The sequence below is a fragment of the Orycteropus afer genome, unplaced genomic scaffold, assembly GCF_000298275.1.
Source record: "Orycteropus afer afer isolate SDZICR_OR568_19922 unplaced genomic scaffold, OryAfe1.0 scaffold00051, whole genome shotgun sequence".
In the NCBI taxonomy this organism is placed as follows: Eukaryota; Metazoa; Chordata; class Mammalia; order Tubulidentata; family Orycteropodidae; genus Orycteropus; species Orycteropus afer.
Genome location: NW_006921638.1, coordinates 11,328,873 through 11,346,520, shown reverse-complemented (window position 1 = coordinate 11,346,520; position 17,648 = coordinate 11,328,873). Strand labels below are relative to the sequence as shown.

Below are 17,648 nucleotides of genomic sequence, written 5' to 3'. Positions count from 1 at the left end.
CTTGACCCATGTCACTTTAGTTTTGTGTATTTCACTGTACATAAATTATATTTCAATAAAATGCATTAAAAAGAAAAAAAAAGAAGAAAAGAAAAACAGAAATATGTATTTTATAATCCAGAACTAAATTCCTAAATTATACTAACATGGTTAAGTGTTGACAAGTGAGACATCAAGGGATAAAAGTGTGCTAAGTTTCTTGTCTCCTTAACAGATTTATTTACCAATTTTTAAAAAAATGTAAAATAAACAAAAAAAAGTAGAATAAACTCATAAACTAAGCTGGAAGAAACTATCCCATATACATCAATAACTGCAACATAAATTGATAGAGTAAATGCATTAACAATAAAACAGAAATTGTCATATTAGATATTAAAAAAAATTCATAAAAGACACATTAAGTATAAGATCAGGCTAAAAGTATAAAGATGGAAAAGACTTATCAAATATTACCCAAAAGAAAGTTGATATGGCTACACTAACATCAATAAAAGAGACTTTAAGAAAAATGCATCACTAGAATTAAAGGATCACCATTTACTGATAAAAAGTTCAATTCACCAAAATATAACAATTCAAAGCACGCTAAGTACCTAACAAAATATTTTCATAATATATAGAGAGCAAGAATTGACAGAATTACAGGAGAAATTTATAAGTCCATCATCACAGTGTAATTCAGCCTACTTCATTCTTTACAGATCAAAGAAACACACACACAAAAAAAAAAGAAACAAAAATATGTAATATCTGAACAACACAATTAGTCAATTAGCAAGCCTGAGCTAATGAACAGAGATAAAATGATATACATGTACCTGCTTCCAACAATAATGAATAGAATAAAATAAAGAGTCCAGACTCGAATGTATATGGTAACTTAAATCTATCAAATACCATGGCAGATCAGTGGGGAAAGGAGACACTAAACAATAAATGGAGCTGGAAAAAATGGTTATTCCTTGGGAGAAAAAGTTACACTGGATCTCTGCCTCTTACCAGACAAAAATTAACAGCAAATAGATCATGGTCATCAGCAGCCAAAGGAAGTTATAGCCTCATCTAAAAATATGGATGAATCTTAGCAACATAAGCAGTAAAAAATAAAGTTCCAAAAGATGACATATAGTATGATACCCTTTTTAAAAACTGGAAACAACTAAACTACAAACTACTTTTAAGGAATATATGTACATAAATATGGCAGAATTATTTAAAACAAAAGACAAATAAATAATCAACACAAGATCCAGAACAGTGGTTACCATCACAGGGCATCAGAGGGATAAAATGAGGAAGGATAATATAAATGTAAGTAACAATCGATATTTTCTATGCCAGGTTGGGTAGCACATTCACAAATGCTGAGTATATATTAAAGCAAACACACACCAAAAAAGTGAGTAAGAAGTAAAGGTATGGTTATAATGTTGTTGTTATTGTTGTTATGTTCCCTCGAGTCACACCCAACTCATAGCGACCCCTCCCTCCTTGGGTTGCCGAGGCAGTATCACTACGGAAGTAGATTGCCCATCTTCCTTCCGAGGAGTGGCTGGTGGGTTTGAACCGCCAGCCTTCTGGTTATAATACCGATGTAGAATACTTCTACAAAGAAATTCTTTAAAATTTTTACCCTGAAAAAAAATGATTCTGAATCTGTACTCAGTTTCTAGCACCTACACACAACTTGTTTATTTAAAATAAAAAGGTTTCCCCATATTATTTGTTCAATTTGAAGACTTACAATGAACGTACTTTTAGTACAGCATTAGCTACTTACCGATTGAAAACTTCTCCACAAAAACAAGGGTATAGCAAAAAATCCCAAAATAGATGCACATATCACCAATTCCCATGGAAAATCATAAGAATTAGGAACTGGTCTCATATCTTCAGGCAGAGCTGCCACAACCTTCAAAACAAAGACAATTAAGTTTTTTAAAATGCACTTTTGATAAAAAGTGTTAATTATAAGCACAGATACAAGTTTATGTAGTCATCTCTATTTACAAGTGTAAGTACTCACCTTCCTTTTCTGAGTTGTTCCTCCCCATTAACATAACCTTTCAGTTACTGAGACAGAAGAACTGGATGGTGCCCTGCTACCATTACTCAACATTTTGATCAAAGATTCTAGAAAACAATCCTGATCAAAAGGGGTAAAATGTAGAACAGAATTTCAAATTCTCTTGGAATCCAGATTTCTGGAGCCATGGAGACTAGATAAACTCCTGAAACTACTGCCCTAAAATAATCTTTAAACCTTACACCAAAAATGTCCCCTGCGATCTTCTTAAAACCAAACAACAGTTTAGCTTAATCAGTAAAGAATGTCTGCCTTCAGTGTTGAACTCTTGTAAGATCTATCTAAACTGACAAGTAACTGAAAGGTTATGTTAATGGGGAGGAACAACTCAGAAAAGGAAGGTGAGTACTTGCAATTGCAAAATGTAATCAAAGTCACCGAATTGTACAGGCAGAAATTTGCATTGGTTTATGTTTTGCTGTGGATATTTTCTCAACAACAAAATATATGATTTTTTTTTTTAAATATTCATTCAGTCATCTATCTATCCATTAACTAATTACACATTTATTGACAAGTTATATTACAGGAACTCTGTTTTCTTACATGATCTCCTTAGTAATCTTATCCATTTTCATGGTTTTCATTAGTATTACAATAACTCACAAATCTGTGACTCCCATCCTGAGATTAATAATTACTTGTAACTAGACAAATATACTTGGATGTCCAGAAGGGGTCACTGTACAGAAGGATCATCTGCTATAGTTTATGTTTACTGAAATGGGAAAAATTTCTGCAAGTGATTAACTACTGACATTGGGATGGTCATTTTCAAAGCCAATCATCTAGAAAAAAAGGAGGAATCCTGAAAAAAAAAGATCGGTGTTTGATCTTAAGCTGGTAGAAATCCCTTTTCTACATCAGTCATACACTCTTGGGCCTAGACTTGGAAAAAAAAAAAAAATACGTTTAATTATTCTAGCCTTGCTTCAGCTGCATTATGAGGAGGAACTCAGAGGAAAATTATGTTCTGGCTTAGGATAAAGAGCTAAACAAAAGAAGAGCATGGTTATAAATGTATTTCTGGTTTGTAACTCCTTTTTCTCTATCTGATTTGAAAAATAACTACATAGAGCAAAAATTACAAATATAAGATGGCAGGTACACAATCTATAAAGATGTAAATTATGACAATAATAGCATAAGGAGAGAAGAATGGAGCTGTACAGGAGCAAAGTTTTTTACATTAAAGTTGCATCAATCCAAACTAGATTGTTGTAAATTAAGATGTTCATTGTAATCCCCAAAAATGGGGTTCATATATCTGCTAAAGGTCTAAAACTGAAATAAAAAAAAAACCTAAACTCACTGCCGTCAAGTCGGTTCCAACTCACAGCAACCCCTCCTTGGGTTTCCGAGGCAGTATCTCTACGAAAGTAGATTGCCCAATCTTCCTTCTGAGGAGTAGCTGGTGATTTGAACTGCCAGCCTTAGCAGTCAAATGCCTTAGGCACTACCATAAAGAACTCTATGACTCAACAGTAAAAAGACAAATTATATAATTTAAAAATAGGCAAAGGATGAACAGATATTTCTCCAAAGAAGAGACACAAATGGTCAAAATCCACATGAAAAGATGCTCAACATCATTAGCTATCAAGGAATTACAAATCAAAATCACAATGAGATACCACTTTATATCCACTATAAAACAACAATTTAAAAAAAAAAGAAGACTTGCAGGAAAACTGGAACCCTTGTACATTGCTAGTGGGAGTGTAAAATGGTAATAGTCTCTATGGAAAACAGTTGGTAGTAGTTCTCAAAAAGTTACGCATACTCAGCAATTCCACTCCTAGGTACATACCCAAAATAAATGAAAACATATATTAACACAGCAACTTCTATACAAATGTTCATAGCAGCATTATTAATAATAGTCAAAAAGTAGAAACAATACAAACGCCTGTCAACTGATAGACAAACAAAATGTGATATTATCCATAAAATGGAATATTATTCAGCCATAAAAAGGAATGAAGTACTATATGCTACAATATGGGTGAACCTTAAAAACGCCACGCTATTAAAGAGGTCATACACGAAAGTATGATTCCATTTATATGAAATGTCCAGAACAGGCAAATTCATAGAGACAAAAATAGATTAGTAGCTGCCAAAGAAAAGGCAGAGGGGAGAACTGGGACAATGAAAATGTTCTGGAAGTAGACAGTGGTGATGGTTATACAACACAGTGAATATACTAAAGACTACTGAACTGCACATTTTAAAAGGGTGAATTTATGTTATTTAATTATATCTCAATAGAAAAATAAAAAATGTTTTAAAAAGCAAAGCAGTGTTGTGCCATCCTATCCTCCAGTCAAATTAGGGAGAGCAGTGGCATTTAGCAAAACAGCACCAAGGCAAAATTGTTGTTTAAATTCTTGATACATATTGGTTAAAGATGTAACATAACTCAGAATAATTTTAATACAAAAAGCATTTGATTTGTATTCCACATACCATAAAACACACTATCTCTAATTAATAAATAATTCCGTATTAATTAAATATGCATTTTACTGAATGAAGAACAAAGTTATGTGTTACCTGGGAGAAAAAGTATTATACACAGGACTAGAGAAAATGCAGCAAAATTTGATTGCCCCATCCATGTTTCTGTCTACTGCCAGTCTTGAAAAAAACTAAGTGTTGATTATTAGCATTTTTAGTTAAGAAAGAGACCTAAACTCCAATATGTGCAAGTGGAAATCATCTCCCACCCCACAATAAGATTCTCTTCTTGAATAACCTGTCTCAGTGAATGAACAAGTTGCCACAGCCAGAAACCTAGGAGTCCTTCAGACTCCTCTCTCTCTCAACCTTCACTCTAATCAATAATCAAGTCCTACCCATTTTAGCAAACTCTTAAATATTTTCCCACTCAGGACTTTTCTACCTCTACCACAACTATTCTGTCTCTCCCATAAGCCCTGTTTCTAGTCTTGCACCGCTTACATCTTACCTCTCCTAGTATCAGGAAGATCTAAATCAAACTTTAACCATTGAAAATCCAATGGCTCTCCAATACCTACAACACTTGGAGCCTACTTACATCTCCACCAAGCATCATCACCCATCATTCCCCGAGCCCTCTTTACACTCTAATAACATAGTTACTATATGTGTTTCTAGTTAGCTCAGCAAAAACCAAAAACCACACTCAGTGCCATCGAGTCGATTCCGACTCCTACTGATCCCCTATGGGTTCCAAAGCAATAAATCTTTACAGAAGTCGATTGCCCAATCTTCCTTCCACAGAGTACCTGCGTTCATCACTTTCTACTTTGTACAATTTTCTTGTATTCTCTCCCTTAATAGACAGCAGAGCATCAGTGGCCAAAATATGTCTTGAGTTATTTAGAATTTCCACGGAGCAGTCACTATTATTTATAAATGAACACTACACACACCCTGGTTGGATGGCTAAATGAATGAATGAACAGTATGACAACAGTACTTTTTTATTCACATAACAAGAAACTATAATCATAACCACTTCATGTTGTAAATGGATATTTTAAAACTTCAAGGCAAATAGTTTTTTAAAAAACATGGCTCTAAATGTGTCAATAAAAACGCCTATAAACACTTAAGGAGGTAAAACCCCTGCAACTTGATCATAAACTAAACTGCAGAAAATTAAGAAATAACCCTTCTGGTTAGTAATCTTAGGCACTACGCCACCAGTACCCAGTTAGCTTGGCAGCTAACTGAAAATCTTATAGAACAGTTCTACTATGACACACATGCAGGGCCAAGAGTCACAATCAAGTCCATGGCAATTGCCTGTAGCTCCCTGAACACATTATGTTGTTCCATGCCTTCTCCACCTAAGCTATTCCCTCAGCCTGGAAATCCTTCCTTAACTACTTACAAATGCCTTCCCTAACCATTCAAGAAATTTCTCTAACACTTGTGTTTATGCTTCAGTAAGTACTTCATCACTTTCTACTTTGTACAATTTTCTTGTATTCTCTCCCTTAACAGACAGCAGAGCATCAGTGGCCAAAATATGTCTTGGGTTATTTAGGATCTCCACAGAGCAGTCACTATTATTTATAAATGAACACTACACACACCCTGGTTGGATGGCTAAATGAATGAATGGACAGCATGACAACAGTACTTTTTTATTCACATAACAAGAAACTATAATCATAACTGCTTCATAATGTAAATGGATTTTTTAAAACTTCAAGGCAAATAGTTTTTTAAAAAACATGGCTCTAAACATGTCAATAAAAATGCCTATAAACACTTAAAGAGGAAAACCCCTGCAACTTGATCATAAACTAAACTGCAGAAAATTAAGATATATTAAAAACTGGGAGTTTTAGTTAACTCCAGATTTTTACTTAACAAGACACAGAAGAGAAGAGCAAGCTCACTCATAGAAAGCATCTGACAAGAGCATTTTTCACTAGAAGAAAATGCAGAAATGGAATCCCAACTCTTTGCCCAAGCTTACCTGTCCTTTCAAGACAAGAAGTTAAATCACTGAAATGTACTCACTTCAGAGGGTCAATCCTCAAGTTTGTCACAGTTGAGGGAACCTCTTGTCACTGACCTCTGCTCAAAATAACATGACAGAAAAGCTAATTCGCCTAGGAATTAGGAAACATTTAACACACCTTTGCAAATCCTTCATCTTTCTGCACACACACCAACTCCTGATCTCCAGATCCCCCTCCACCACACGAAAAACAGTCCAAGTATCCTACGAACCTGGCTACTGCCTTGGACTCAGGCCGAGCCCGTCTGCAGGTGAAGACTGGCCTTGGGACTCTATACCACTGCTGCTCAGACCCCAAAATCAGAGACCGCTGCTTCCTTCCCCGGGCAGTTCCCGCGACTCTTGGGCCACGTAACCCTGATCGCGCCCAGACTCACCCTACGCAGCTTCTCCAGAATCAGCCCTAAGTACGGCGGAAGGGTAGCCCTGGGCTCCTCCATGATGCCAAGGCTGCCTCGGCTGTCACGGCTGCAGCCACGGCCCGACCCCGCCACAACAAGCTGCAAAGAACACACAGCTTTGCGTCCGGAACCCAAACCCGCACCCGGAGACCGGGGCAGACCACCACGGAGCCGGCTTAGGGTAAGAGCAGAACGCGGACGGGCACCAACAGGCCCTCTCTGCCCAAGCTGCGGACCGAGAGAGACTGGGCCACCATGTTACACTTTACGTACTGAGGCTCTGCAGCTCTGAGCCTGTCCCGCACTACCCTGCAATACTCCTTCTACTCGCCGTCCCCCTCCACCTCAATTTGGTTTCGGCCAGGCGGCCGCGAGGAGGAGGGGAAGCCCGGGACGCGGTAAACTTCCTCCTCTACTTCGCGCGAGGTTCGTAGACGTGTCCTGGTCGTTCACTCTTAAAGGGCCCGCCACTCTACCAAACGAAGCCATCCACCTTAGGCAGTGGAGGGACTTGAGACTGAGAGAATGGGGTCTGGCCTCAGCCTCTGCTCTACGATGTGGCCCTCCCACCCCAAAGACCAGTGCCTTGGCCCCAATCTCAGCCCCATGCTGTGAACGCGACGCGATCCCTCGATCCAGGGACCCGCGCCAAGCCCAGTCTCAACCCCCAGCGCTTGCCACCCCCAGTAGCCTGCTGTCTGCACCCCAAGTAAACCCCTGGAAGCGTCGTACCCCCTGGGACGCCGCCGCGCGGGGGAAGCTGACCGCTGCCTTCATTTTTGTCAGAAAAGGTTCACCTTGCCACCTGGTCCGGACTTTGGACTTTGAACAGGTAGGCGTCAGGTCCGCTCTACATTAAACAAAGTTTAATCGCCTCCACGCAGAAGAGCTTCAATCCGCTCTCCTCTGTCCAACAGAAGATTGGAGAGGCTTCTCCACAACAAACGGAGTTACCTGGGCGTTTGCCCCGCAAAACTACCTTAAAATTCTATTATCTCCTAGTTACCAGAATGACCAATCAGGATCATTGGGACCTTGGCTAGGCGGGTGCTCTTCTCTGAAAAGCGGAGTTTAAAGAAGCAACTTGTCTTCTAAATTTAGAACTCTATCTTTAGGTCTGTTGAATCAAGTACAGAGGACTGAATTTGCTTCTGGAAATGGGTTTTAGCTGACATAGGTGTAAACAATAATCATCTCACAAGATTTCCTTGTCAGCCTGATCATTCTCACCAAAGCCGGCCTTCCAACTCAGGTCCAAAAACTCAGAAAAGCAAATACTTCTTCCTAAGCAAATCACCCAAGAGATCACACAAGAGATGAACAGAATCATAAATCCTTAAGAAGTGTTCTAATGTAAGATCTTGCAGCAGCAGAACTATTGTGCCAAAAAGAACCTAAAACTGGCCCCGTCGAGTGATGTTCAGGACCAAAATGCAACCTAGTTTTCCAGAGTTCAAAGGGCTATCTCTCGGTTTCCCCATTACCCTGAAGAGTTTCAGGAACTAGCAGTATCAGAGAGAAGCAGAAATTGCTTAATAATTCTCCATTTTAAGGTATTACACAACCTTAATTTGCATCGGATGGTGTGTTTTGACATTAGATTATGTGATTAGTTTATTAAAGTCAAAACGGAACCACAGTCAAAATTTTTGAAGTTAAGAACTTAAAGTCTTAGAATAACGTATGCCTCTATTAGAACATTGTGCTGCTTAATAAAATTTCTTCAGTGTGTCAACATTTTCACGGATCTCCAGAATCATTTTCAGTTTTTAATTCTTTGCCATCACGTCCATTTTGATTCATAGCAATCCTAAAGAACAGAGTAGAACTGTCCCATAGGGTTTTCAAGGCTGCAATCTTTCTGAAAACGACTGCCACCTCTTTCTCCTGTAGAGCAGCTTGTTAGTTTAAACTGCCAACCTTTTGGTAAGCAGCTGAGCGCTTAACCACTGCAGCACCAAGGCTCCTTTTCAGTTTTTACAACTTGTTTAATCTATAGGTATAGATAACAGATATATATTTCCTTCCTCTCCCTGATGCAGTCTATGCCCCTTTCCGTTCTTTAACAATTATTCTAAACTTTAAAACTGTTAATTAGGAGCCAAAGCAGAAATGAAAGCCAAAAAATATATGAATACCTCAAAGCTTCCCTCAAAGCAAAAATACAGTAAAACTTAACCAACTTAGTGCCAGATTCCACACCTAATTTCTTTTCTGTGCACTTAATAGTCATAGATACTTACCTCTTCCTCTAGATCTTTTAATTCCATTTAAAAAAAAGAAAAAAGCTCATGTGAAAATAACATATAAATAAAGTCTGCTAAGCACTTCTTGTCCTTGAAAAAGATTCAAGATTCTCATATGTCCTGTACTCTTCTGTTTCTACACTGACTGTGATCCTGTTTTGACACTTGTATGGTAAAGGGGTGGTACAGGTGGAGTTGTGACTACCAACTCAATAGTCCAGTTTCATGGACATCACTCTTTATTAAAATATATGTTGTTGTTATGTGCCGTTGATTCGGACCCGACTCACAGCAACCCCTCCTTGGGTTTCCGAGGCAGTATCACTACAGAAGTAGACTGCCCAACCTTCCTTCCAAGGAGTGGCTGGTGGTTTGAACCACCAGCCTTCTGATTAGTAGTCAACTAACTGCCTTAGACACTACGCCACCAGAGCTCCTTATAATGTATAGATATCATATATATATATGTATATATATATATATACACATATATATATGTATATACACACACACTTATATTTTAATAGGAGCTATGATTTACTGTCTTATATAGAACTTACTTTAAAAGAAATGGAGAATAAATGTTTTTATTACTTTTGACAGCTACCAGAAAGCAACCAAGAACACTGGAAATATACTAACCAGTAAACCTTGTCTGCCACTCAGACTCTGATTTCCCCTATGAAGGGCCCCATTGCCAAGTTCTACATACTAGTTATAGTTACTCCCTTTTAATTAAATAGGCAATGTCACAGACTATAAGAGCTAGTCCTTTGGAAGAAAATCAAACAAAATTTCTGAGCCAAATTTTCATTCTGTAAGTACTAGTGATGTAAGAGTTGTTCTCAGAGCAATCAGGAGCTACCGGTTGAACAAGATCTGGATAATTTCCATTGTTTATTCCACATATAAATGAAGCACTCTAGTGAAAAATGTATAAACGTTAGAACTCAAAGAGACTCATTAATTATAACATAAAATAGGTAAAAAGTAGTGTTGATTCCTACTATTTGAGCAATACAAAGAAAGTATCTATACAAAAATCTAAATAAAATTACTAATGAATTGAAACAATTACCTGAAACATTTAGCCAAGAAGAAGAAACCCTTTCACTTAAACAGCTATTCAAAACTATATTGTGGTTGCTTAATAGATGTATTCAGGTTGTTGGAATTATAGATCTGTCAGGAACTCATCAGAACATTTAGTCCAAGGATTATAAAAGACAGCCAGTTAAAATAAATGTAAGGAAGATGCATGCTTATTGCACCTTGAGCACCTTGTTGCCCTATGAAAAAGGAAGACTATATATTACAGTCTTCCATGTTTTCAAAAGAACCCAGAAATACAAATGTGTATATGAATTCACTTTTTAATCTATAGGTATAGATTGAAAACTGATAATTTTTAAACTATGGACAAGCCAGTTTTGACCAGTAGCCTGTGATCTAGTCTCAGTTCCTTATACTAGAGTACAAAAGGGTCCCAAAAGATAAATGATTTTCTAGTATCAAAAATTAATTTATGAACATAAATTTAACTTTAGTATTGTTCAAACCCACCAGCCACTCCTCAGAAGGAAGGTTGGGCAATCTACTTCCGTAATGATACCACCTCAGAAACCCAAGTAGGAGTCGCTATGAGTTGGGTCTGACTCAATGCAAAATAATAACAACAATTTTGGTTGAAGAATTTCAATCAAAATGGTTCAGGTAAAATGTATTTGACTATATTTACTGATTCTGCAAAAATAATTCTACTTAACATACATTTTATTAAATAAGTACTATATTAAATAAAAAGAGAGAGAGGAAAGAAGTAGACTGCCTCATCTTTCTCCCATGGTGCAATTGGTGGGTTCGAACCACATGCCTTTCAGTTAGGGGCCAAATGCCTTAAATACTACGCCACCAAAGCTATTTAGAGAGGTGAATTTCATGTACTTATTAATAATTATTTGTTCAATTTCATAACCTCACTAGAATAATTTGTTGTTAGGTGCTGTCAAGACAGTTCCAACTCATAGCAACCCTGTGGCAACCCTGTGTACAGCAAAACAAAACACTGCTTGATCCTGGATACAATCTTAGTTATGTTTAAGCTCATTGTTGCAGCCACTGTGTCAATCCACTGCTTGAGGGCATTCCTCTTTTATGCTGGCCCTCCTACTTTACAAGCATGATGTCCTTCTGCAGGGACTAGTTCCCCTGATAACATATCCAACCCACTGCCATCAAGTTGGTTCTGACTAGTAGCAACCCCCATTGGATTTCCAAGGCTGTACTCTTTATGGAAGTAGATTGCCTCATCTTTCTCCTGAAGAGCAGCTGGTAGATTTGAACTGTCAGCCTTCTGGTTAGCAATGAAATGGCTTACCCACTACACCACCGGAGGTCCTTAACTTATCCACAGTATGTGAGAAGTCTCAGCATCTTCACTTCCAAAGAACATTCTGGCTGTACTTGTTCCAACACAGATTTGTTAATTCTTCTAGCAGTCTGTTGTTGTTGTTGTTCTTAGGTGCTGTCAAGTCACCTCCAACTCATAGTGACCCTATGCACAGCAGAACAAAACACTGACTGGTCCTGTGCTAGCCTCACGATCCTTGTTATACCTGAACCCATCATTGCAGCCACTGTGTCAGTCCATCTTATTGAGGGCCTTCCCCTTTTTCGTTGACCCACCTAGCAGTCTATAGTATATTAAATATTCTTCCCCAACACCATTATTCAAAAGGCATCAATTCTTCTTTGATCTTACTTATTCAGTGTCCAGCTTTCACGTGCATTTGAAGCTATTGAAAATGCTGTGGCTTGGAACAGGTGCACCTTAGTCCTCAAAATGACATCTTTGTTGCTTTAATACTTTAAGAGGTCTTTTGCAGCAGATCTGCCCAATGCAATATGTTGTTTGATTTCTTGACTGCTACTTCCATGAGCATTAATTGTAGATCAAAGTAGAATGAAATCCTTGACAACTTCAATTTTACCTCTGTTTATCATCATGTTGCTTTGCTGGTCCAGTTGTGAGAGTTTTGTATTCTTTATGTTGAAGTATAATCCATATGAAAGCTGTAGTCTTCGATTTTCTTCAGTAAGTATTTCAAGTCTTCTTCACTTTCAGCAAGCAAGGTTGTGTCAGCTGCATATTGCAGGTTGTCGAGCCTTCTTCTAATCCTAATGCTGCATTTTTCTTCATATGGTGCAGATTCTCAGATTATTTGCTTAGCATACAAATTAAATAAGTGTGTTAAGAGGAGACAGTCCTAACGTACACCTTTCCTGATTTCAAACCATGCAGTATCTCCTTGTTCTCTTTGAATGACTACCTCTTGATCTATGTATAGGTTCCATATGAGCACAATTAAGTGTTCTAGAAATCCCATTGTTCACTATGTTATTCATAACTTGCTATGATCCACATAGTCAAATGCCTTTGCTGTGTCAATAAAACACAGGTAAACATCTTTCTGATATTCTCTGCTTTTGGCAAAGATATATCTGACATCAACCATTATTTCCCTAGTTCCATATCCTCTTCTGAATCTGGCTTGAATTTCTGGCAGTTCCCTGTCAATGCACTGCTGTAATTGTTTTTCAATTATCTTCAGTAAAATTTTACTTGCCTGTGATATTAATGATATTCTATAATTCCTGAATTTTGTTGCATTAACTTTCCATGGAATGGGCAGAAATATGGATCTCTTCCAATTGATTCGCCATGTAGCTGTTTTCCAAATTTCTGATCACTACAACTCTTCTGTCAGTTTGTTGTACTGTGTTGGCTAACACTGGAAGCTGTGCCACCTGTATTTCAAATGCCAGCAGGGTCACAAATGGTGGACAGGTTTCAGTGGCACTTCCAGACGAAGACAGAGTAAGAAAAAGATCCTGGCAATCTACTTCCAGAAAAATTGGCTAATGAAAACCTTAGGAATAGCAGTGGAACATTGTCTGATATAGGACCAGAAGATGAGCCCCTAAGGTTGGAAGGCATTCAAAATACAAGTGGGGAAGAGCTTACTCCTCAAAGTAAAGTTGAACTGAATGACATGGATGCAGTAAAGCTTTCAAGACCTTCATTTGCTGATGTGGCACAACTCAAAAGAGAAGAAACAACTACAAGTATCCATTAGTAATCACAACATGGAGTGTACAAAGTTGAATCATGAAAAATTAGAAACTGTAAAAAATGAAATGCAAAGTGTGGATCAATATCCTCATCATTAGTGACCTGAAATGAACTGCTATTGGCCACTGAATTAGAAAATAATATGGTCTAGTATGCTGAAAATGGCAAACTGAAAAGGAATGATGTTGCATTCACTGTCAAAAAGAGTATTTCAAGATTTATCCTGAAGTACAGTGCTGTCAGTGATAGGATAATATCCATATGCTTGCAAAGAAGATTAGTTAATACGACTATTATTCAAATTTGCCACTCCAATCACTAATGACAAAGATGAAGAAATTGATGATTTTTATTACCTTCTGCAGTCTGAAATTATTAAACATGCAATCAAGATGCATTGATAATTGTTATGTTTAAGCTCATTGTTGCAGCCACTGTGTCAATCCTTTGCTTGAGGATATTCCTCTTTTATGCTGGCCCTCCTACTTTACAAGCATGGTGTCCTTCTCCAGGGAGGGACTAGTTCTCCTGATAACATATCCGACCCAGTGCCATCAAGTTGATTCCAACTAATAGCAGCCCCCATTGGATTTTCAAAGCTGTAATCTTTATGGAAGCAGATTGCCTCATCTTTCTCCTAAGGAGCAGGAGATTAGAATATGAAAATTAGAAACAAAGAAGGATTGTTTGTTGGAAAATATGGCCTTGATGATTGAGATGAAGCTGAAGATTGCATGATGGAATTTTGCAAGACCAATGACTTCTTCATTCATAATAAATTTTTCAACAATATAAATGATGACTACCAGTATATTATATACTTTTTGCCAATTGTGGCCTCTCACCAAGGTATTTTTGTAAGCACACTATGCTAATTTTATCACTAGTAAAACAAGGCCAGGGACCAAGTGTGAAACAGACCATCAATTGCTTATATGCAAGTTCAAGTTGAAGATGAACAAAGTTAAAACAAGTTCATGAGAGCCAAAGTACAACAATGAGTATATCCCACCTGAATTTAGAGACTATCTGAGGAATAAATTTGGCTCATTGAACACAAGTGACCAGAGCCCAGATGAGTTGTGGGATGATATCCAGGACATCATACATGATGAAAGCAAACGTTCACTGAAAAGACAGGAAAGAAAAAAAAAGACAAAATGGATGTCAGAAGAGACTCTGAAACTTGCTTTTGAATGCAGGGTAGATAAATGGAAGAAATAATTAAGTAAAAGAGATGAACAGAAGATTTCAAAGGGCAGCTCGAGAAGGCAAAGTAAAGTATTATAATAAAATGTGCAAAGACCTGGAGTTAGAAAACCAAAAGAGAGAAACATGCTTGGCATTTCTCAAGCTGAAAGAAGTGAAGAAAAAAAATCAAGATTTGAATTGCAATATTGCAGGATTCTATGGGGAAAAAATTGAATGATGCAGGAAGCATCAAAAGAAGATTGAAGGAAGACATAGAGTCACTGTACTAAAAAAAAAAAAAAGTCAATTCTCAGCTATTTCTGGAAGTAGCACATGGTCAAGAACCAATGGTACTTGGAAGGAAGAAGTCTGAGATGAACTGAAGGCATTGGCACAAAACAAGGAATTGGCAGAATACTGATTCAGATGTTTCCAACAAACAGATGCAATGCCAGAAGCATTCACTCATCTTTGCCAAGAATTTTGGAAGACAGCTACCTGGCTAAATGGCTGGTAGAGAATACTTTGTAGCAGCAGGAAATAACAGATAAAGGCTATATCAGTAGGACATATCAATAAGTAGAATTAATTCTATGTTGTTGTTATTATGTGCCATTGAGTTGGCCCTGACTCATAGCGACCCCTCCGTGGGTTTCCAAGGTGGTATCACTACGGAAGTAGATTGCCCAACCTTCCTTCCGAGGAGTGGCTGGTGAGTTTGAACCACCAGCTTTCTGGTTAGCAGTCAAGTGCCTTAAACACTATGCTACCAGAGCTTCTGTTAATTTCATAGGAGTTGAAAATGTTATTACTGCTATTTTTATAATCATTTATATTAGTTTTTGTTTTCTTTTGTTTTTTTCTTCTATGCTGGTGCAGATTTCTTGCTAGAGTTTTATTTTAGCAAAAAGATTAAAGTAATCATCTTTTGGGCTTATTTCCCAGATAATGTCAATTCACTGCAACCTAGCAGAGAAAGAAGGTTAGCAAGCCTAAGGAAGGAAAATAAGGTATCATGAATTTATTGTGACCCTGAAAAGCATGTGTCAACTTGGCTAGGCCATGATTCTCAGTGGATTAGCAGTTAATGTAATGAGGTAGTTTGGCAGTAATGATGTAGTCATACCCCATAATATCATCTGATGTGATTATCCTCCATTTGTGAGTTGCTATAAATCCAGCCTGGCTTGCCGAAAGCAAGGAAGACTTGAAGCACTTGTTGTTGAAGATGAAAAACTACGGTCTTCAGCATGGATTACACCTCAACTTAAGGGAAACAAAAATCCTTGCAACTGGACCAGTAAGCAGCATTATGATAAATGGAGAAAATATTGATGTCGTCAAGGATTTCTTTTTACTTGGATCCTAAATCAAAGCCCATGGAAGTGGCAGTCAAGAAATCAAATGACGCATTACATTGGGCAAATCTGCTGCAAAAGACGTCTTTAAAATGTTAAAAATAAAGCTGTCACTTTGAGGACTAAGGTGCAGCTGATGCAAGCCATGGTATTTTTAGTTACTTCATATGCATGTGAAAGCTGGACATAGAGCTGGACATACTCCATGTTGTACAGAGTTGTACATAGAGTCAGAACTGAGTAGATGACATCTAACAAAGACAATGATGTGTATTCATAAGGCAGGATAAGGTTATGTTATATATTATATATTAAGGTCAGGGCCTGAGATAGGCAGGCCCAGGGCTTGAAAGCTGCTTTTTGCTTGGGGGTGGCTCTATATTGAGGCCGTTGCCCAAGGCAGGCAGGTACAGAGGGGTTAAGAACAACTAAGGGAGACAAACTTGTCTGTCAGTTTGTCATCTTGTGGTGGCTTGTGTGTTGCTATGAGGCTGGAGGCTATGCCACCATGTTACAAAATGCCAGCAGGGATACCCATGATGGGCATGTTTCAGTGGAGCTTCTGAGCTGAGACAGACTTGGAAGAAGGAGGAGGCCATCCACTTCTTGAACAATTGGCCAGTGAAAACCTTATGAATACCAGTGAAACACTGTCTGATATACTACTGGAAAATTTTATGAATAGCCCTGAAACATTGTCCGATATAGTGCTGGAAGATGAACCCATCAGGTTGGAAGACACTCAAAATTTGACTGGGGAGGAGCTGACTTCTCAGAGTAATGATGACCATAATGATATGAATACAGTAAAGCTTTCCAGACCTCCATTAGCTGATGTGGCATGACTCAAAATGAGTAGAAACAGATGCAAACATCCATTAATAATTAGAATATGGAATGTATGAAGAATGAATCTAGGAAAATTGGAAGTTGTCAGAAATGAAATGGAACGCATAAAGATCAATATTCTAGGCATTGGTGAGCTGAAATGGACTGGTTTTAGCCATTTTGAATCAGACAACCATATGATCTAGTATGCTGGAAATGACAAAGAGGAATGGTGCGGCACTCATCATCACAAAGACTGTTTTAAGATTTGTCCTGAAGTACAATACTGTCAATGATAGGATAATATCCATATGCCTACAAGGAAGACCAGTTGATACAACTGTTATTCAAATTTACACACCAACCACCAAAGCCAAAGATGAGGAAATTGAAGATTTCTACCAACTTCTGCAGTCTGAAATTGACCAAACACGCAATCAAGATATGTTGACTATCACTGGTGACTGGAATGCAAAAGTTGGAAATGAAGAGTTACCAATAGGTGGAAAATATGGCCTTGGAAACAGAAATAATACTGGAGATCGCATAATAAAATTTTGCAAGACCAACAACTTATTCATTGCAAATACCTTTTTTCAACAACATAAGCGATGACTATATATGTTGACTCCACCAGATGGAATACACAGGAATCAGACTGACTACATCTGTGGCAAGAGGCAATGGAGAAGGTCAATATCTTTGGCCCAAACAAGGCCAGGAGCTGATTGTGGAACAGACCATCAACTGCTCATATGCACATTCAAGTTGAAGTTGAAGGCAATTAAAACAAGTACATGAGAGCCAAAATATGACCTTGAATATATCCCTCCTGAATTTAGAGACCATTTAAAGAATAGATTTGATGCACTGAACACCAA

General features: G+C 37.8%; 1 protein-coding gene across 1 annotated transcript in view; it reads right to left on the bottom strand.

The window, feature by feature from the left end:
- Positions 1-17,648, bottom strand: part of MIA2 (MIA SH3 domain ER export factor 2) — a 129,145-nt gene that overhangs the window by 81,997 nt on the left and 29,500 nt on the right. Inside the window, exon 7 of the mRNA XM_042780651.1 lies at positions 1,784-1,915. Coding sequence (XP_042636585.1) covers positions 1,784-1,915 — 132 coding nt within the window. The remainder of the gene's footprint in view (positions 1-1,783; positions 1,916-17,648) is intronic.